Raw genomic sequence first — 23,942 nt, forward strand, 5'->3', positions numbered from 1 at the left:
TGAAGCAATTTACAAAAGAAAAAGGAACATCTTAGCCTTGGCATTAGTTTGCCCACTCATGCTTATAAGCTAAGTCTTTACCCGGAGATTCCACAGGTCCTCCTGTTGGTCAGCAATGATTGGCTGCTTCTGGAACAGTGGGTTTTCTTCGCAGTAGAACTCTTGCAGCTTCAGATCCTGAAACTTTCAAAACAAAGTCAGAACATGCTCAATTTGCAAAGAACATGTACTATTTTTTTAAGAAAATCCAAATCCAATAAGATTCAAAGAGGCTCCAATGGAAGTCTATCACTTCTAAAGATTCATGTATATTAATATTAAGAAGGACATAATAATATAATTAGGAAGTTACTTCTCTGAGACTAAATCTCAGCTGTAAAACAGAGACATTAAGAAATTACTTTCAATGGAATGCTGGTAAAACTCTTCTCTAGAAAAAAAAAAAGAAAGAAAGAAAAAAAGAAAAGAAAGGAATGGAAGAGAAGGGAAAGGAAGTCCTGATTGGTGTTCATCCAGGACACAAATACTCCTGTTGGCAGCCAGAATAAGCTGGCTGCACCACAGTGTAGCACCTCACAAATTTATGGGAGAGTTAGAGATTTCCATGATTTCAGCCCAGAATTGAAAGATAGAAATTATTTAACAAATTTAAAATAATTGACTTGAAACATATTTCCAGAAAGAGAATGTAAAGATTTATAGTCAATGGAGAATTAAAGATAGTGAATGATGAATCTAAACACTAACCCAAATTATACAATGATTAGATTGAAGAGAAGAGAGCCAAAAAATAAACCCTTTCTCACTTGCCCTTCATGAGTAGTAAGAAAAATAGCCAAAAAGTGAATTAGTCATAACTCTTCAGTATCTGCCAGATGCTCTTCTGATGAGAATAAGAGAAGATCCTCAGAAAGAACTGAAGAGAGGAGGCTAATCCTAACAGTAAAAATAAATAAATAAATAAATAACTGAACTCTTAGGTCATAAATCTAGGCAGAAAGAGAGAGAGGGAAAGATCAAGAGACAGATAATAGATAGATAGATAGATAGATAGATAGATAGATAGATAGATAGATAGATAGATAGATAGATAGATAGATTGATTGATTGATTGATATAGATAGATTCCTCCTCCCAGTTAGTAAGAAATAGCTGAAGGCCTTTAAGCCCAGTCCCTTCCATGGCCTCAACATCCCTACCTGGAAGCTGAAGGGACAGTAACCTAGCATTCACTTCAGGTCTTTGAACTTGAACATCTGTGCTGAAAGACTGATGTGGAAAGACTTATGTATATCACTTCACAGTTTCCATTTCATACTTGCTTTACATCCCACTCTGCCGTTAAACTACCTGAGAACTCAGCGTAAGAGGCTCTGCTTCCACTCTTCCCTATATCCCTCTATGTGTCAATGCCAGTAGAGTGATCTATACACCCTAAGGAAAGTGGCATCAGTCCCTTGCTCAGCCATCTTCCTCAAAGTGAAATGCGAGTTCTGTGCCCTGGTTCTCGGTGCTCTGTTATGATTTGGATTCTGTAGTATCTTTTGGATCTCGTCTCTCAGTGTTTGCTCTCATTTTTACTCTATTTCTCTATTACCCTACTTATTATTACACTATTTAGTTTTAATTAGCTTTCCCTATTACCTTCCTCCATCATTGATTTCTTTAGCTAGCTCCCAGCCTTCATGTGACTGCAATCCCAGATGACTTCACTGCAAGTCACATGAGAGACTAGAAGCCAAAAGCACATGGCTAAAACATTCTTAGCTTCCTAAGCCTCAGGATCTGCATGAAATAACCATCCATTTTACTGCTTTAAACAGCTAAAATTTTTGACAGTTTGTTAGACAAAAGCTTACATATTTATTTATTTATTTAAAATATGTATTAGTACAGAGAGAGAGGAAAGGGATAACATTATCCAAAAAGAAATATACTATCTGACTTACATAATTGTAATCTCTTTATACATCATTTTTATAATAACAATAAAAATTTTAAGTACATATGTCAGTAAAATAAGGGATTATATACAGTGTTTTAGTAAAATAAGAAAGTAAAATTAGCGAACATATTGATAAATCCCAGCGTCTACTAAGAATACAATTCTATGCTTAAAAAGGAGTTGGTGGTTAATTCCTACTTCCAAAAGTTAAGCCATTCTGTTGGACTCACATAATCTTAGTATGAAGTTCTATAACTGTACTTAACCCACTGTAGTATAATGCCCTAACTTTCATTTTAAAGTTATTATTTAGATATCAGAAAAGTTTCCCAGGCCCTTCATAGGAATCATTTCTTATTGTTGCCAGAAACTCTAGATCTAATAGAAGTTTTCTACATAAGAGGTGTCCAAAAATGTTTTCTAGTGGATTATTTATTATTAAGTGTTTATCAGTCAAAGGTAGTGAATGGCTATGGTCAGAGAAAACCTCTTTGGAGTTCATTTTGATTTTTAAAGACTGGTTTTTCAAATCTGACCTTATGAAGTGATGCAAGAATGTGGATAAACTCAAATTGATCACCATTTTACAAATGTGCAACACATGTTGGCCTACTTGATAATATATAAATTTTCAATTTTATCAAATACAGAAAATTATTTTCTCAAGTGTTTTGATCAACTATTTTCCTTTCTATTAGTGCTATGTATCAGAACCAAAGACCCAGAAATGAACCTGCAGACCTATAGCCTAATCTTTGATAGGGGAGCTAAAAACAATAGAAGGAAATAAAGACTGCCTCTTCAGTAAATGGCGCTGGCAAAATTGGTTAAATACCTGAAGAAAACTAAGGCTAGATCCTTGTATATCACCCTGCACGAGAATCAACTCCAAATGGATCAAAGACCTCAAAGTAAAAGCAGACACACTGAAAAAAATAGGAGAAACTCTAGAGCTCCTTGGCACAGGCTGAAATTTTCTTAATAAAGACCCAGAAACACATCAAATCAAAGAAAGGTTGGACAAATGGGATTGCATGAAATTGCAGAGCTTCTGCATGGCAAAGGACATAGCTCACATGATCAATAGAAATCCCAGACTGGGAGAAGACCTTCACTAGCCATACAACGGACAAGGACCTCAAACCTAAAATATACTTAGAATTCAAAAAATTAAATTCCACAAAAACAAATCCTCAAAGAAACAACCACCCCATCAACAAGTGGACTAAAGACTTAAAAAGAAACTTCTCAAGAGGAATTAAGAATGGCCAGTAGACACATGAAGTGCTCAACTTCTCTGGCCATAAAATAAATGTGAATCAAAACAACATTGAGATTACACCTCACCCTAGTTAGAATGGCTATAATCAAGAACTTTAATAACAACAGATGCTGGAGGGGATGTGGTCAAAAGTGAACTCCATTGTTGGTGGGAATGTAAACTTGTTCAACCAATTTGGAAAGCAGTATGGAGGTTCCTCAAAAGACTCCACATAGAGCTCCCCTATGACCCAGCAATCTCACTTTTGGGTGTTTACTCAAATGATCACAAACAAAACCATAGTAATGCTACCCCCACAACTATGTTTATTGCAGCATTATTCACCATAGCTAAGATATGGAACCAACTCAGATGTCCCTCAGTAGATGAATGGATCAAGAAAATATGGTATGTGTGTATATGTATATATGTATATACATGTATATACATATATACCAATATATGTATATATATACATACAACATTTTATATATACATATTTACATATATATATAATGGGATTCTATGCTTCCATCAGAAAGAATGGCACTGCCTCATTTGTTAGGAAATGGAAAGACTTGGGAAAAAATCATATTAAGTGAAGTAAGCTATTCCCAAAGAAATTCAGGTCTCATGGTTTCCCTTATTTGTAATAACTAGTATACATATAGGATAATTTTTTATCAGATGACTGAAAAGCTCAAAAGCTATGTACATATGTCCATATATGATGATGCTTCGTGAAATGAACGCCAAGATATGGACACAAGAGGTCTGTCTTTGTTGTTATTGTTTTAAATGTACGATGTGGGTTTTTTTGGTACCTTTGTATGTTCTTCCCCCTTTGGTATATACCCTGTTGTCACTGTACTTGATTTTGATACCCTGCATCTTGTATAAACATTTGTCTAATCTGGGGAGGGGAAGGGGAATAACAAAATGCTGAAACAAGGACCCAGAATGACCCATTGCAACAAGGATACCCACAGGACAATATATTGAAAACAAACTTTATAACTTGGGGAGGAAGGGGGTGTGGGAGGTGGAGGAGGAAAGGGATAGTGGGAGAACAACAAGGGAAGGGGTAACAATGATCCACAAGAAATGTACTCATTGCCTTACTCATGTAACTGTAACCCCTCTGTTCAGCATCCTTACAATAAAAAGGCAAAAACCAACCAACCAAACAACAAACTAGTGACAACAGGGGATAAAGTACAGGGAAAAAAAATAAAAGAAATGTACTTCACACAGTACATTAAAAAATGAAAACAAAGAAACAAAAGAGAAAAAAAAATTCTTCTAATAGAATTTTTGCCTGATACCATGTCTACAAAAGAGGCAAACGAAAAAATAAGATTAATTAATTATTGTCGGCTTTCATATAATACTTTCACAAATAATTTAAGATAAAATCATACTCATTGTTAAAACTATTAACAATTACCCATTTTACTCTATTTAAATCCCTATGAGAGTCTCCTCAGTCCTCCTTTAAAATGGAGTTGTTGGGGTTTTTTTGTTTTGTTTTTTGTCAGTCGTGGGGCTGAACTCTGGTCTTGGGCGCTGTCCCTCAGCTTTTCAGCTCAAGGCTAGCACCCTACCATTTGAGCCACAGTGCCACTTCCGTCTTTATTTTTCTGCTTATATGGTGCTTAGGAATCGAACCCAGGGCCTCATGCATGAGAGGCAAACACTCTACCACTGAGCCAACTTCCCAGCCCCTAAAATGGAGTTTTTAATATGCATACCATGACATACTTTAGTATGTCATAAAACTCTCTTTCCTGCCCTCAACAAATAAACATGTACTTTCATGTTTGTTCTCTTTTATAAAACTAGAAACAAAACTTTTACAATTAAAAAAAAAACCCTCTTTCCTCTCAAACAACAGTGGCTTTTCTTTTAATCATAAGTCACTTTTTCTTTAGAAAAAGTCTTCTAATTGGAATTTGAAAACCAATTATACGATTAGTATTTCTCTGCTGGAGAGGAAAGGCCACATGTCTACAAACACTCCTTGACCCATATCATAAACTGACTATACACAGTTATCCAAAGAAACAGGAAAAGGCAGTAGGCAAACTCTGTAAAGGATACTTTCTTCAGGGAAGGCTAAAAATCAGAAGTTCCCCAGCTTCGATTCTAACATAGCTGACAATTTAAACTAGAGAATTCAATTGTAAAATTTTTTCAGATGAGGCAACAATTCAGAGATGTGAACTAGAAGAAAAGTATTCAAGGATTTTGTGAAAGTTGTTTCTGGCTTAAAAACTAATCGTGGGAACTTTAGTCTTTCATTTTTTTTAAATTATGAAAATACTGTACAGAGGGGTTACAATTACATGGGCAAGATAATGAATACATTTCTTATCAAGCATTGTAGCCTCCTCCTTTGTTTCCCCTTCCCATCCCTTCCCATCTTCTCCCCACCACCCAATCCTCCCCTCCCACACCAAAGTTGTAAAGTTCGTTTTCGACATAACGACTTGTACATCTCATTGTTGCAATGGGTCCACCTGTATCCCTATTTAAACAATTTGTTTTTTCCCTTCCCCTCCACAAATTATACCGACATCAAATACAGTGAAAGCAGGGGTTATTAATCGTGACAGGAAATGAAAATTGACTGACCAGATTCTCATTAGGACAAACAGAAATAAAGTGTCACTTTGTAGTTGCTAACTTGATTTCCATTCAAACAAGCCCAGTGTCATTTTAAATAAAGCCTCTCAAAGACATAGTATCTTGAATTTTACTCAGTGAGCTTCTGTTCCTCGAACCAAAAAGCAATAGCACTTCCCTTAAGCTATTGATATATTACTAACAAAACATGAAAAAGAAAAAGAAAGGATCACTGCTTTTTAAGCTTTATATTTTAATCTCTACTTAGGAATCAACTAGAGAATGACATAGGCTTACAGCGGAGGTTGAGGTTCTGATCTATTTTTGTTCCACATTTAACTGAGCCTACTCCTCTAAATAAACAGATGACAGATGTGATAATATGCATCTCAATGAACTGTGACCAACAGATGAAGAATGTTCCAAGTATTTGGTCAACTTTAAGTCATTCTAGTAACTATACCACACTATACCTTATTGTTTAAGCTATAACTCATATCTCTTGTTATCTTTTAAGAAAAAAAAGTCTTGTTAAAAATCAGTCATCGAAATGGAACAACAGGAAATGGAAACAAGATGGTTTTTTTTTTTCTTTTAACAAAAAAGTCATTTTCTCTTTCTTTTTTTTTTTTTTTGTCGGTCATGAGGCTTGAACTCTAGGCTTGGGTGCTGTCCCTCAGCAGTTTAGCTCAAGGCTAGCATTCTACCACTTGAGCCACTGCACCACTTCTGGCTTTTTCTGTTTATGTGGTGCTAAGGAATCGAACCCAGGGCCTCATGCATTCAAGGCAAGCACTCTACCACTAAGCCACCTTCCCAGCCCTTATTTCATCTTTTTTAAAGTTATTATTATGGTCTGAATATTGATTTTTTTAAAAAAACTTCTTCTAAAATATATATGTTGAAATTTAACTCCCAGTGTAACAGTAAAAGGTATGATCTGTAGGAGGAGATTATGAGGGCTCTGCCATCATTAATGGTGTTAGTGTCCTTCTACAAGAGAATCAGGAAAGCTTATTTACCCTTTCTCCGTGAAGGACCCTACTAGACAGCACCACCTTGGCAACAGAGAGCAAGCACTCACTAGATTCCAAACCTGCTGATGAACTTACTTGATCTTGAATGGTTAAAATTTATTTTTTTAAGAAAACGTGTTATTTACAAATCATCTACTCTGAGTAAATAAAGATCTACTTCTTGTTAAGTGTACAAGAAGAAAAATTCTCAAAGAAACAAAAACCACATATGGACAGTGTGAAGACAGGAAGGAGAGATTAACTTTAAAAAAAAAGGCATGTGAACACCCACAGAACAACTCCCATAAAAGAAATAATAATTGGGGAACAAATACACAGAGTCAAGAGACCTTCAGAGATAGGATCAAAGAACACAAAGCAGAGGTGTTGCTGCACTTTCTCTTGAGTAGGCCACACTGGGAATTCTTGGCTCACGCTTGACACAACTACATTCCGCCTCCCATCACCACACTCACTTCCCTTGAAGCCCAGGGATTCAAAGCCAGGTAGGAGTCATTCACTGAACAGAGGGAGAGATGATGAGGTCCTGAATGACTGGTGACATCAAAAAGGACCAGAATACTATTCGCTCCTACAAAGTGAACTGCCTAGGCACTCGCCAATCTTTCAGAGTGCTCCAAATTAAAAAAAAAAAAAAAAAAAAAGTTAGCTTTTTTTTCAAAAATGAGATTACTGGGTGGCGATACAATGAGGGATAATAGAATTTGTACCAGAGGAAATGGCAAGTCGGCCAATAATACAAAAGTTTCAGTGTAATCAATGTTTTTATAGAGGTGCATTAAATAAGATTAAGACAGGTAACAAAAAAAACCAGTTATGAAAGTGGTGCTATGGCTTCAAGTATAGAGAGCCAGTTTTCAGCACAAAAGCTCAGGGACAGTGTCCAAGCTTTGAACGCAAGCCCCACAAGTGCCCCCCCACCCCCAAAAAAAGCAAAACTTTAGAAATACTGATTTTTGTGAATAAGGTTTCTGAAGCAAAATTTGGCAACATTTATAAATTCAGTTAGTGTGCATATTTTTTTATTCAGAAACCTTATTTCTTTTTTTTAACCTTTATTGAAAAACAGGGGATTACAGTTACGTAAGTAAGGTAATGAGTACATTTGTTTTTAAACACTGTTACCACATCCCTCATTTTCTCCCACTTACCCCTCCCTATTTCTTGATTCAGAAAAAATATTTCTTAAGGTAGTTGTACTGGGCTCCATGGAAAAAATTTTGTCATGGTAAGAAGTCTGAAGAATATTACCTGTCTAAAAATAGGATGCTACATACACATTCACCAATATTTATACCTATTAGAGTGATATCCAATGATGACAGTAAAAATTTTAAAGGCACCTGGGTGCCAATGGCTATGCCTCTAATCCTAGCTACTCAAAGGGGCTGAGCTCTGAAAATCAGGGTTGGAAGCCAGCCAAGGTAGGAAAGTCCATGAGACTCTTATCTCCAGTTAGTTAACTGGAGATACTAAAAGTCCAGAAATGGAGATATGGCTTATATGGTAGAGCACTAGCCTTGAGTTCAAAAGCTTAGAGACAGCATCCAGGCCCTGAAGTCAAGCCCAGGACACAAGCCAAAAAAAAAATGGAGGAGCAAAGAAAGGAAGAAAGAAAGGCAGGCATGTTATAAAACATTATATATAAATATTGTATATATATATATAAACACATGTATGTATAAATACTACAGCAATACATATGACTTATGATATTAACACAAGAACATAAGTGGCTATTCCAGTTTTTAAAAGAGCAGAGGCCCTGAGTTCAAATCCTATATTGTTACACACATAGAAAATAACTCAGTATGTTAATGGTATGCATACTGTCCACTGATATTATATTACAGATGATCTTGTCTTTTTTCTCTTTAATAATTATCTATATTTTCCAAATTAGCCACATCGAAAAATAGCAGATTCTTTCAGAGATTAAATTCATATCAACCTGATTCAGATTATTCATATGTAAACTTTAAACAACAAATTTTGGAGAGAGTGCACTAGGGTATAGATTCCTCCTATAGTTGGTGAAAAGACTGAAAATATAACTTCCCAAAAAATCTTTCCAGGATTAAAATATACTGCAAGAGCTTTAAGAAAGCTATACTGCCATTTGTGCTTATTATTGTAAGCTTTTCTCAGAAGTGTGGGGATTTTCCCACATATCTGGCCCAGAAGGTAAAACAATAAGACATATTTTTTCAAAGCCTATGCTGTCTTTGTTCATTTCAATGAAGACATGATAAAATTCTAAAGAAGATGAAAACTGATTTATGAGGGAAGTTAAAAAAACTTAGGTGTCACAATGACTTGTGACCCTCCAAAGCTCAATCTTACCTGACAATATAAAAATATATTCCGACTATATCTGAAGAAGGCATTAGGCTAAAAAAATATCCTAAGGGACTCAAGGGGAAGGTTAATGAAATTTTGCTTCAGTTATGGAAACACAAAAATCACATTCAGTTCTGCATATACCCTTTCCTTGTGTTTATAAACCTCAAGGTTGAAAACACACACACATATATATATTTCCTTAAGAAAATTCTAATTATCAATTCATAAATAACTTGCTTTTACATTGAGATGTCTATATATAAAAGTATATTTTATTAAACAGTATTTTTTCTAAGTATTCTGTCCTGTTTTTAAATATCACTGTGAAGTTTAAGAAAAGTGTATACTAATAGCTATGACAATAACCACAAGAATTCACAATGATAAATTGCTTGCTTTTGTTTTGGAGGGGTTTTTTTGTTGTTTTCTGGTTTTGTTTTGTTTTGTTTTTTGCCGGTCGTGGAGCTTGAACTCAGAGCCTGGACACTGTCCTTGTGCAAGGCTAACACCCTAACACTTAGAGCCACAGCTCCACTTCTAGCTTCTGAGTGGTTAACTGGACATAAGAGTGTCACCAGGACTTTTCTGCCTAAGCTGTCTTTGAACCAAGATTCTCAGATTTTAGCCTCCTGAGAAGCTAGGATTACAAGCATGAGCCACCAGTATCTAGAAATATCTGGGATACTGTTTAAAAGACCAAACTTTCAAATGGACACAGAAAAAGGAGGAGCAGTGCAAAAGGCTACAAGCACAGAAAATATAATCAATAAAGTAAAGTTTATTCACTGAGCTTCCCAAATCTTGACAAAGATCCTATTTCTGGGCATTTACCCAAATGACCACAAATCAGCCTGCAGTAATGACACCAGCACAACCATGTTCATTGTAGCATTATTTACCATAGTTAAGATATGGAATCAATGCAGATGCCCCTCAGTAGATGAATGGATCAAGAAAATGTGGTATATATACACAATGGAATTCTATGCCTCCATCAGAAAGAATGACACTGCCCCATTTGTTAGGAAATGGAGAGACTTGGAAAAAATCATATTAAATGAAGTAATCCAGACCCAAAGAAACATAGGCTCCATGGTTTCCCTCATTTGTAATAATTAGTATATGGCTAGGATAATCCTAGAGGATCACAACAGCATAATAGCACAATAGCTATGAGGATATGACCATATGAAATGATGTTAATTGAAATAAATACATGACATGGAAATAAGAGGGTGTTTTTTGTTGTTGCTGTCGCTGTTTTATTTTTCTTTTCTTTTTAGTGTACTATTTACAGTTACTGTTTTTGTCTTTCTTTTTTTTTCTCCTCTGGTTTATTCCCTGTGATCGCTGTTTCTGATTTGGGTACCTTTGTCTTTCATATGATTTGAGGAAGGGAGGGGGAATCACAGAAACACTGGGACAAAGTATGAGCCAATTGACTAGGGATACTCACTAGACAGTGCTGAAAATGAACTTTACAACTTGGGGAGGAGGGGAGGAGAGAAAGCAGAAGAAAATAAGGGAGGGGGTAACACTGTTCAAAAAGAAATGTACTTATTACCTTACTTATGTAACTGTAACCCCTCTGTACATCACTTTTACAATAAAGTAAATTTTTTAAAGAAACTATATTGTAAATCCTGATATAATAAATGCTTTTGGTCAAGTAGCAGCACAGTTTACATACAAAAAGAAATCATTTCTCTAAATACCAATAAAGAAAAGACTGAGAAAGAAATCAAGAAAGCAAACTCATTTATTACAGCCTCAAAAACAAGAAAATACCTAGCAATAAATCTAATAAAGGATGTGAAAGATCTCTACAATAAAAATTGCATAAACTTGTAGAAAAAAACTGAAGATACCAGAAGATTAACAGACATTTTATGTTCCTGGATCCACAGAATATCGTTAAAATCTTCATTCATTGTTGTCAGTCACTACCACAAATATGTTAATGGGTACTAACTTGAGTGAGCCATGTTCAACCACCAGTTCTTAACCAGGCTTTCCATGACATCAGATTAGTGGATTGAAATGGACCACAGTGAGAGCATTTACAATATGGAAATACAGGAAAACTGTAATTCCTCATGAAGTTTAAAAATATTACAAATATGAGTTCACTTTCAAACAATACTCTTCAGGTATTAGAAAATACGAAGTTTTTATTTTCAGTTTATTACTTACCATTTCTTTTCACACATTTGTTCTTTCACAGTCTGAGTCAGAATATCCCAGAAGGCTCCTGAATGTGTAAGGGTTAGTCATTTAGGCATTTAAGTAGAAAAGTTGCGGCAAGAGCAGTTCTGTCTTCAAACATTAGTCTCGTAACTAATGAATTGATTACACTGTCAATTTTCCTAAGGCAAAACCTGTCCTGATTGTAGTAAAGAAATAACTACTTTTTATTTCTTGGCATAATTATTGCTCTGACAGTTTTGGTTCAGCATCTTTTTGACAATAGTCAAAAATAGTGATTTCTCTCATCATGTTCTAGAATCTTCACTCTTTACTAACACTAATCACTGTACCTGTGGGACCACTATGCCTCATCCCCAACCTACAAAGGGGAAAAAAGCTAGAGAAAGTGGACATTTATGAAGTACCAAACAGTTTTCTACAAATTTATTTGATCCTAACTCCATAAAACCTTGGGAATAATGAGAAAATTGATCTCTCTGTCTCCTACTCTTACTGCCAACAACAAATCAAATATTTTAAAATACCCTGCAATCTAATATAGGGAGCCTTAGAAATCTCTAGAGATATCTTCTCAGCCAGAAGCTGGGTTTTTATTTTCAGTTTGGTTTCCATTTTAATGTATAGTCCAAGAAATCAAGCTGCTTTGTAATAAAAAGATGTATAAGTTGTAGCCAATGAAATCAGAGATCAAAACATAAAAATAGATGATGATCCTAAAACTGTAATCTCTTAATGTTTTCTAAACTTCTTGGCAGCCAAGGAAAGTTATATAAAGGTTTCATATAACTGTAATTACAGGATAAAATTTAAAAGGAAATATAACTATAATATACATGGCTCCTAACCAGAGCCATATATATTGGAAGACTGATGAACAAAGAGTCCTTGGAAGAATGGAGCCAGGAAAGCAATATACAATCATAGATTTAAGATGAAGATGAGTTTCATGTCAATGTCAAAGAGGACTCCTGAAGCTCTCCAAATGCATGTGATTTGTGGATATTAGATTTGAAAAAAAAGAAAGAAAGAAAGAAAGAGAATACAGACAATGGCTGTTATCAGCCATTCATTCATTCAATCATTCATTCATCCAATTAATATACATTATACATTCACCACTTCATTTTCTGGGGTGGGATGCCAGCAGCACTACTTGGCTTTTGACAATCTAAGCTATCTCTAACAAGTATTTATTAGGTGCTAGGCACTTACTGTTCCAGGTATTCGGAATACATCAATGGCAAAAATATTTGTCATCCCCAAGCTCATTTGAGGAGATGCAGGAGGAAAGATGGAGAGAACTTCTCATCTAAAGTGAGATGTGTCCTTAAAACGGATGAATGGATGCCACACTACTGAATTTCACTCCGAGTTCTCTCCTCTCCTCTCCTCCTCTCCTGCTGTCATCTCTTCTCTCCTCTAGCTCCTCTCTCTCTCTTCGCTCTTTCTCTCTCTTTCCTTCTCTCATTCCTTTCCTACTCTTTCTCCCATAATCTCTCTCACATCTCTCCCCTCTTTCTCTTTTTCATTCAACCCAGGGCCTAGGCATGCTAGCAAGCAAACCTTCCATTCTCCTACAATATCAGACCCAGAAAATCTCTTTAAAATACTTCTCTCTCTCCTCTCACTCTCAATCTCACTCTCCCCCCACTCTCTATCTCTCAATTTTACTGGATTTAGTCTCTGAAGAAATGCTGACCTGACCAAAAAAATCATTTAAAATACATTTATAGGACAAGGAAAAAGGAAAAAAGCTCTGATTTTGATCTTATTAGCAAATGCTCATGTTACCTCTCAAGTGAGAAGAGTGTCTCTTTAATTAAGTCATTACTACCAGGCTAGAAGACTAAATTTTTCAAGAGTTTAACTGAGAGCCAAATATTGTTCAATCATCCACTACATCAGGTGCTACGGGGTCCTTTTGCAGTATTTAAAATATACAGAAATTTAGCACCAGCCTGAATTTAATAAGACCATATAGAAATGGAAAGACAGGCCATATAACTTAACTTAGATGAGCAGAGTAAAAGTTATACCTCCTAATTTAATTGGTAGCTCAATTTTTAAATGAGACCTTTAACAAAACTCATCATTACATCAAGAGTAATATGTCATAAATTTTCTGTATGCTTTTCATTGCAAAAAAGTCTATCTCATGAAATTTCAGATTTAAAATAGTAAAAGTAGTAATAACATATAATTCAGTACTCTTCTCTTTACCCACTCCCACCTACCCCCAAATAAGAAACAGCAGAAAAAATGATCTCATTCTCATAAAAGTAGTGTCAGAGAAAGCATTTAGTCAAGTTTTGGAACTTACTAATTCTATATTAGCTAAGCTTACATCACTTACATAAAACCTCAGAGCCCACAAGGGGTTTCCATTAGAAAAGCGTTGGCTTGTGTCCCATTTCTTTAAAGGTCACTAAATGTTGTTTTAAATGTATGTCTTCTAATAAACTGAGTCACTTAAAGCAGCATTGACAACTGAAGAAAAATATACTATTTTCAAATCAGGGTCAAATTTTAGAGAGGCATTTAATGAGCTTCAAGGAGAGGATACGGTTTTAATATTCAGCAGAAAATGAAAATAAACTACCAACATGGGAACAAGAACTAAATGCAGCAAATGATCTATAATCCTGCTACACAAGAGGGGTAGAATAGTAGAGGAGTAAAACAGGCAACTAGATTTTCTCATGGCACTTAGAGCAACATAGACACTCAACCCAGATCACTCCATTGTGGGGATATTTGAGAATGTTCTTGACCACAACTTTATGGACATTTTCTTGTGTGTCATTGTTTTCTTATTTTAAAGCTGTTTTCTAAGCATCTTGCAAAAGAGCATTCAAAGTTTCCAAAAAAGCTTTTAATATAAGGCAAACAACATAATTTCACATTTCTAAGGAGTTTCTTTCCTATAATTTTATTGTGATTATTGGCCTAATCAAAGTCATTTTTGATCATGGATATGTTGAAGCAGTAGCTATTCTCTAAGTGTTCAATTTCAAAAAATAGTACTCCTGACTTCAATTAAATGGTCTCCTAAAGAATGCAAGTGTGGGGAGGGAAGGGATGGTAGGAGAAGAACAAAGGAGGGGTAATACTGCTTGATAGGAAATGTACTCATTACCTTACTCATGTAACTGCTACCCCTCTGTACAGTATCTTCACAATAAAAATATATATATTAAAAAAGAATGCAAGGGCTGGGAAGGTGGCTCAGTGGTAGAGGGCTTGCCTTGCATGCCTGAGGCCCTGGGCTTGATTCCTCAACACTACATAAGCAAAAAGAAAAAAGCCGGAGGTGGCTCTGTGACTCAAGTGGTACAGCTCTAGCCTTGAGCTGAAGAGCTGAGAAACAGCGCCCAGGCCCAGAGTTCAGGGCCCACAACCAGACCCCCCCCCCCAAAGAAAAGAGTGCAAATGTGCACATGTATATATTTATGTATAACCTGACATATATGGGAACAATTCTGTTGAAGATAAATGAAGCTTTATTTGAAGGTGGGAGTATTCAAAAATAAAATGGCTTCCTTCTGTTTGTATCCAATCCTTGAAAAGTAACTAAGACAACTGAAGTACTTGTGAAATATTTATGCTTTAAGAATTAAGACAAGGATCAGGTACAGATTACAGCAAACCGAGGTTAGTAATCTAGAGTCAAAAATATAATTCCAGCCAGGCGCCAGTGGCTCACGCCTGTAATCCTAGCTGCTCAGGAGGCTGAGATCTGAGAATCACGGTTCAAAGTGAGTCGGGGCAGGAAAAGTCTGTGTGACTCTTATCTCCAATAAACCACTAGAAAAATCGGAAGTGGCACTGTGGCTCAAGTGGTAGAGCGCTCACCTTGAGCGGAAGAGCTGGGGGACAGCGCCCAGGCCCAGAGTTCAGGCCCCACAACCGACTATATATATAATTCCAATGTGGATTCAGACCAAAATGGAACAAAACCAGCCACCATTGGCTATAAATAGAGAGGTTGTGTTAAACTAAATGTATCCCAGAAAAGAACGGACATTAGGACAAGCAATAGGAAAATGGAGTTCATGACAAAGGGTCCTATTTTTAAAGAAACACAGTCATAATCAGAAATCAAATGAGCTGAGAGAAAGAGGAAAGGAATCAGAGAGAAATAAATAGAAAAAATAGAAGACCCTAGGAAAGGAAGACATCCTCTAATAAATAATTTGTGGGTTATGTTATATTGTATAACTAAGGTAGGCCAGCAGAATATAAACGTTATTTATAAGAAAAGTAATTTGGAATAACAATTCTGAAAAAAAAAACCCATAGATGCTGGCAAGCGGTGTGTGCTGCTGAGATTGCACTGCCCTCGTAAAGCCTTGGTTACAGACCAGTGGTTACACAAAGAGTATGCAAGTTAGAATTATTCAAGTTTAAATTGGACCCATTGGTACAATGAGATGTACAGATCGTTATGTTGAAAAACGAACTTTACAACTTTGGGGGGGGAGGGCGCGTGGATATGGGAAGGGATGGGAAGAGGAAACAAAGGAGGCAACAATGCTTGATAAGAAATGTACTCATTACCTTGCCCATGTAATTGTAACCCCTCTGTATGGTATTTTCACAATAAAAAATGTTTAAAAAAAGAATTATTCAGGTTTCGAAAACCTTCAAACAAATCCCTGAACTTGGGATGAGTTGCACTCATATCAGTCCTTAAAATGAAAAGAAAATGGGGCAGGGAATGTGGCTCAATGGAACAGCACTTGAATAGAATGCATATATTTGACCCTCAGCACCATGTAAAGAAAACTGAATACAAACCATGGGCCAAGACCCTAAAAAAAGGCATATATACATCATTTCACCTAATTCTTCACTCATTCTATTCTTTGTTGGTGACTAACTTTCTCAGTAATTTTATGGATACAAGTATTAATATCCTAAGAATATACCAGAAAAAAGACGAGACATAGTGTAATTGACTTATATGTCTAAGGTCAAAAGCAGGCAAATCATTAAGTTGTGAAAAATTAGTATTGGTTTGGGAATAGTGGATTCAAATCTTCTCTAAACTTTTCAAATGATTTGTGTCCCTGGGAAAGCTCTTGTATATTCTTTCCTTCTGTGTTTCTCATACTGTAAAAGGAAAAATGCCTTTTTTATCTTCAAATTTGATTTATGATACACTTAAGAGAACTTTTAATAGCAAAAGGAGTACTGATAGAATAGGTGTTATTGCTATTATTTTCCATAAATAGTCCAAGCATAATTTTCTCATGACAGCACCATTGCATATGCTTTATATTGCTATGTGTTTTCTTATAAAGACACAATCCACCCACAAACCTTGGAATACACAAAATACTTAAGGTTCTTAATGTTGACATAGCATCTGTTTTTTTATTAATAAGTTTTTTTGTTGTGAAAATACCATACAGAGGGGTTACAATTACATGAGCAAGGTAATGAGTACATTTCTTAACAAGTATTGCTGCCTCCTCCTTTGTTTCCCCTTACCATACCTGCCTTCCTCCCACCCCACCAAGGTAGTAAAATTCATTTTTTTGACATAGCATCTTGTACCTTTCTTTGTTGCAATAGGTCCACCTGCATCCCTGTTTAAACAATTTGTTTTTTCCCTTCCCCTTCCCAAATTATACCAACATCAAATACAGTGAAAACAGAGATTATACTGTTGGGAAGGGACATACAAAGCAAGAAAAAAAATCACCTTATAACTATGTTAGAACCAATAGCAAGAAAGTAAAACCATTTGAGTCCTTATCTTGGGGTTCATTTCACCTAACATCAACTTATCTGACCTTTTCTGCTTGTCTCAGACATATACTAGTTGGGGCTTGAACTCTGGGCTTGGGCGCTGTCCCTCTTCAGCTCAAGGCCAGCGCTCTACTGCTTGCGCCACTTCCTAGCATCTGTTTAAGGAAGCTACAGAGTCAAATGAACATTAGTTAGATCTGAAATGGAAAGAAAGCAGTAACCATGGAAAATGTGGCATTAGCTATGATTTATAACTTTAAAACACACTTCTTAAGAGTCAAAGCCTTTTCTCATAAACTCATATTGATCTGTCGATGTAAAATTGGGTCAGCTAAACCTGAGTTTCATATCCAAACTGGAACCAGCCAACTTAAGACAAAACTCATATTCATTTAAAAATAATATGATGAAGATTTCCCTTCTTAAATTTCATCTCAAGTAAGATGTTAAGATCACTTGCCAAAATAAATAAATAAATAAAGCTGGGCACTGGTGGTTCACACCTGTAATCCTAGCAACTCAGGAAGCTGAGATCTGGGGATACTGGTTTAAAATCAGCCCAAGAAGGAAAGTCTGTGAGGCTCTTATCTCCAATTAACCACCACCAGAAAACTGGAAGTGGAGCTGTGGCTTAAAGTGGTAGAGGGCTAGACTTGAGCACAAAAGTGCAAGGACAGGGCCTAGCCTCATGATTGACAAAAGTTAAAATTAAAAATAAATAAAAACTAGTTCTATCTGCTTTCATATTAGTTGATGAATAAACAGCAAATGAGTTTCATCAATGGCATAAACAAACAAACCATGGAGGTCTACAACATGGCTAAGTAAGGCTCACTCAATAAGCAACACATAAATCTCAGCTCCAACTTTAGAGGAATTCTTCCTGCTCACATGTCAAAAATTCTAGTTTTGTGAAGAACTTTTCAGAGTATACAAACATCCTATTGTTTGAGGAACGTTCCTTAAGTATCATTTTAGTCAAGGACACAGTGAATTTTCAGAACTCAAACTCCCAGTGAGAAAAGAGAAATGCCTTATTTATTTTGTATATTGTCACAGGGACATTCCCTGCTGGTCAGTCCTGAGACAAAGAACAGATTCCTCAGATATGTCAAGAAGGGTGAAATGCTAGGTCCAGATCCACTACTTGTTTGTAATGTAGGCCAGAGGTTCCCCAAGTGTGGTCCCCACAGACTTGCAGCACCAGCATCACCTGAGAACTTAATAAATGTGCAATCCTTGGGTTCCCCACTACTGACTCAGAAACTCTGGGAGAGAGGCCCAGTCTTTTGGGTTTTAACATGCCATCCAGTGGATTCTAATGTGTACTCAAATTTGAGAACAAAGACATTCAGTAAATTCTCCAGAGCCTCAACAGCCTTGACTCCAAATAGGAACAATAATTTCCCATTTGTCTTTGTAGAATAAATTTTTGTAACACCAAAATTTGCTTTGCAAGCCTGAAAATTACTAGATAACTAAAAATTGTAAGCCCTGAAAAAACCACTGCTAATACCATTTCTTGATCTGGAAAGTAGTCATCGCTGGATATATGGCTAATGAAGGATTCTGACGAAGTGAAGTTTCCTGTGGGATTGCAGTGTTCTGTATCTTTGGCATAAGATTCATATCAAAGGTAAACCTCAAGGTGTGCCCTGTTGATGATTGTTAAAATGCTTTCCCACTTTTGGGGGTTCAATATTTCTTCAAAAGCAGGTTGGAAAATAACTGTGCCCCTGAGGGAAAGAAGAATCAGGAAAAAGATGATGTGCTTAATATTACTTCCAATATTGTTAAAAAAAAAAAAAAACTTTGAAAATCTCAGTAATTTCTTTCTCTCTGTTAAAAATAGTTAATCACAATCACTTCAAAGACAGTTTTCTATCTTTTCTTTTAGAAACTGGAGATAATAGTAACTCTGTTCTCCCTCAAATCCCTCTGATGCTATCCAAATCTTCAATAGCAAATTCTTTCCCTTATCAAAAACTATGATAACAAATAGTCACTTTCTTCACAATGAAATTCCCACCTATTCATCCTCTTTTATTTCCAAGCTAGTTAATATTAGTTCCATCAACTTTTCTAATCCTACATTTCTGTATTTATCTCTCTCAATTTCTAGAGATTCCTTCAAATGTGAATCGCGAAGTTCCTACAGGTAGCAACTATATTTGTTTATCTGCCTCTTCAGTATTACGTGAGGGGAGGAATTCTGCAAATCTTTAAGCCCAACACTTGGGAGACAACTAGCCACAGAAGAAATATCAAATATTCGCTCATTGAATTGAGTTCTTCACAGAGGAGAGTCCTATCTATTTCACAGACAGAGTATAAAGTCTCAATATGCTACCAAACTGTAATGGATTAAATAGTGTTGCTTCATCCACCCAAACTTCATGTGTACTCAGAACTTCAGAATGTGAACTTATTTGTAAACAGAGTCTTTGCAGATATAATTAGTTAAGATGAAGTCATACTAAATTAGGGTGGACCACAATCCAAGGACTTGTACCCTTTAAGAAGACTTAAACCCAAGTTTGTGGTACTTTGTTATGGTAGCCATAGGAAACTCTTACACCAAGCATCACTGGTTTCTGAACTAACTAAACAACAGGCAGTGTTTCCATAGATCCTTGAGTATCCATAACAAGGCATATTTTGGAAGTGTCACTCCCACCCCTAAAAAAAAGGATGCAAATAAAAGGCACTCTATTAGAGATCATCTTTGTCCTCAGTGGCTTATAGCTGCAAAATCTAATCCAATTCCATCAATAAATAAAAATGTAAAATAAAGTAAACATAGGATAAAGGAAAATAGAATAACTATTCATTAGAAATGGAGTATTTGAAGAACAGTAGTTTAAGGAAAGTGCTCAATATATAATGTTGAGTAAACAAGATATACACTTTTTACATAGTATACTTTCAATTTTATTTGTAAAATAGTATGAGATACTTGAAGAAATACTTCTGTAAGCATTATTTCTGAGAGGTAAACTTAGAGGCACCTTAAATTTTGCTCTCTCTATTCTTATTTATTGCCCACATCTGTTACAATGAATGCTATTCAAAACCAGATAATAACCAGAATAAATGCTATCTCTAAAAGTAGTATTTGAGAGAGAAAAAAAATCTTTTTTAGAAGATTCACAGTCTAAAGCAAGACATCCTTGAAAAGACTAAGTCCAATTGTACCACGGAAGAGATGGCACTGAAGGCTTCTTTGAAAGTTAAGAGAAACAAGGCAGGTATAGAGAGTTAAATGAAGAAATACAGCCTGAATAAATACATGTAGCATTTACCAGGTCAACTTTAAAAACATCTTATTTTGAGTAAAACTATAAATTTTGAAGATAGTGTATTGACACCTTTAAACATTAACACAGAATTTCTATATAATTCAATAATTCTACTTCCCAATAGAAACTAGAATAAATATTTATACAAGGATGTTAGGAGCAGCATCACTTAGAAGAGCCAAAAGATGGAAATAACCAAGTGTTCACCCACAGATAAATGGATAGACAAAATGTAATACATACACATGTAATATTTTGAATATTACTCAACCTAAAAATGAAAAGAAATTCTGACACTACAGTGTTGGTGCACATAAGGACATTGTGCTAAGTGAAATAAGCCAGTCAGAAAGGACCACTGGTATATGATTTTAGTCATATAAAGCGTACAACGTGGAGGAAGGGAAGTGTAGTTGAGGAGGTGGGAGGGAAGGGATGGTAGGGGAAAAACAAAGGAGGAGGTAACAATGCTTGATAAGAAATGTACTCATTACCTTGGCTCATGTAACTGTAGCCCCCCTGTACAGTATTTTCACAATAAAAAACTTATTTTAAAAAAAGATTACAGAGGAGGGCTGGGAAGGCGGCTCAGTGGTAGAGTGCTTGCTTTGCATGCATGAGGCCCTGGGTTCGATTACTCAGAATTACTCCATTACTCATAAGCAGAAAAAGCCAGAAGTGGTGCTGTGGCTCAAGTGGTAGAGAACTAGCCTTGAACTGAAGAGCTGAGGGACAGGACCTAGGCCTAGAGTTCAGGCCCCACAACGAACAAAAAAGAAAACAAAAAAGGACAAAAGAGTAAGTTCATAGAGAAAGAAAATAGAATGGTGGTTACCAGAGAGGAGGCAGAGTATCACATCTTAACCTGCTACAAGTGAATTTTTCTAATGACACTAAATTTCTGTTGAGAAAGATAAAAGAGGTATGGAAGACTCAAGGAATCGCTAAAACAGTAGAAGACCAGCCGAAGCAATGAAGCCAAGCAAAATCATGGGGCTCTGATTTCAAGCTTTTTTGGTACCAGCACAAGTTATGGAATGGATAGTGACAATGGACGCTGTTAAAATATTTTGTGTCAAACTATAAATACACCTGAAATGGTTAAAAGGGCAATATATAGATACATACACACATTTACATATTTAGGAAAAACTACATTATCTGTAGTATATTATTTTATATAAAGCATATTACATTATATATAAAGTCATTTTCCCTAAAATCTACTTTGAACTTATTTTATCATATTTGAATTATCATCAGTATAAGATACTTCTCTAAAGGATGGAAAAGTATGAAACTCAATTTGGACTCAAACATTCAGGAAAAAAAAGTAATTAGTGGTTCAACAGCTAATTTCAGAGCACTATCTAGATTAATAGACTTCTACATATTTCCTTGAATAGTGACTCATGTTCACTTGTATATAAAGATGCAATATTAGAAACTATTTTTTCAAGACCTAAAAGTCACCAAGTCTTCATTATTTAAAGTTGAAAAACATCAAAATTTATTTCCAAATGAAAAGATAAACTTTTAATGGTTTATATCTTTAAAACAACTAATAAAAGTGTCACCTTTGGATTAATTACAAGGAACAAAAACTTATGGCCTTAGAAAGTAATATTTCAAAAACTCTGAAGTGAGCAAAAGCAGTATGTCATAACCAAAATATTTAATCATAACTGATGTATTAAAATATTTATGATAGCAAAGTTCATTTAGTTCGAACAAGAGCGAAAAGAAAAGGAAAAGAAAGACCAAGTTTTTAAATTCTGAAATAAAGCAAATCTTTGAGTCATTTGTATATTTCAAGGTTCCAATTACTACAGCATTTACTGGCTGCTCTTATATTCATATTCCCAGTAGCATAAACAAAATTGTTTTTCGAATGTAATAAAAATCAACTCTACTTACGCCTGATGGAAATATCTGAATAATATTTCCAGCTACATCTAGGATTCTTAGTTTTTTAAGATCACAAAATTCCTGTCAGAAACAAAGAGAGAAAGAGACTTTATAATCTAATATCTAAAATCAGAAGTTTGGGGTTTTTTTTAACCTCAAACTTCATGAAAATAACTATCAAGAAGAACTGACCATTGGGCACTGGTGGCTCACGCCTGTAATCCTAGCTACTCAGGAGGCTGAGATCTGAGGATCGTGGTTCAAACCCAGTCAGGGCAGGAAAGTCCATGAGACTCTTATCTCCAATTAACCAACAGAAAATCGAAGTGGCACTGTGGCTCAGTGACCAGGCCAGACCCATGACCAACAAAAAAAAAAAGGGAAAAGAGGAAGAAGAGGAAGAACTGACCCACCCAACGCTTCATTACATCTTCCCTATTTCTTCTGGCTATTCCAGGGAAAGGTAAAATAGAGTTTGAGTGAGGCTACTATTAGGTTCAAATCTCATCTCTGACTATTACAAACTATGGACAAATCTATTACAAATCTATGGACAAATTACTAAGCATCTCTTTGAGTTTCAATTTCTCCATTTATAAAATGAAAATAGAAACCCTACTTATGTGGTCATTGGGTGGGTCAAATTAAGTTATTAATGTGAAAGTGGTTACTAAATAGCTTTATGTTCAGTGAACTCTAAATAAAACTTAGTTGTTACTAAAGTAAAAAGATATCATGAGAAACAGAAAACACAGTCCTGGAATAGTGTCTCTAAAATCCACCAGAATGTTACATGTCTACTTTTTGCTTGGAACTGTGCTAACACTACCTTTACTTTATGAAGGAATGAAATCTATTACTAAATATATACTTGTCCTATATTACTATGGATTGTCACAACTATATGGATATATATTATATCTGAATTCTTGCACTTGTACTAATAAGCACAGATTTGTAAGATTTGTTTTAACTAAAAATCATAAAAAAAACCTTTTTCATTGAGAAATAAGGGAAACAATAAACAATTGTAGAAATATTTCATAAATGTCACTCTTATTTTGAATATCAAATCTCTTCGTATGAAGACAGTATGTTTCTAGCCTTGCTAACTATCCTTCCTTTCAGCTTTGTTACATATTATTATAGTTGCATCTTTCAAAAGAAGATGCTGAGTTAAATTTTGGGGTGCAAGGTGTGTTTTAGGGATCCAATCCTATAAAACAGAGGCAACAAATAAGATCGGATCAACAGAAAAAAAAATCAAGATGGAAGACAGATCCAACAGAATCTCATTGAACTCTTTAGTGAGTACTGCCTGTGGAAGTTGCTCTCCATCAGACAGAAATGGTCAAGCCTTCATATAACTGCCTTGGTCAGTCAGATGATATAGGTTATTCTAGGAAGAGCAAGACTTCAGGTAAGAAAGAAGGCCCACTATCAATAAAACACAGCCTGACAGAGCTAAGAGCTGAGGCTATTTTCACTCATCCTACAGATGAGTGACTTGCCCTAGAAATGGAATTATCATCTGCCATATATGTGATCCTCTTAAATTCTAT

At 35.5% G+C, this 23,942-nt stretch overlaps 1 protein-coding gene across 1 annotated transcript in view; it reads right to left on the reverse strand.

The window, feature by feature from the left end:
* The window catches only part of Lrrc69 (leucine rich repeat containing 69), a 68,880-nt gene that overhangs the window by 20,994 nt on the left and 23,944 nt on the right, over nucleotides 1-23,942 (reverse strand). Inside the window, exon 2 of the mRNA XM_042673115.1 lies at nucleotides 82-183. Within this exon, the coding sequence (XP_042529049.1) occupies nucleotides 82-183 (102 nt within the window). The remainder of the gene's footprint in view (nucleotides 1-81; nucleotides 184-23,942) is intronic.

Source organism: Dipodomys spectabilis, unplaced genomic scaffold (genome assembly GCF_019054845.1).
Source record: "Dipodomys spectabilis isolate Male_0828 unplaced genomic scaffold, ASM1905484v1 ptg000783l, whole genome shotgun sequence".
Taxonomy (NCBI): domain Eukaryota; kingdom Metazoa; phylum Chordata; class Mammalia; order Rodentia; family Heteromyidae; genus Dipodomys; species Dipodomys spectabilis.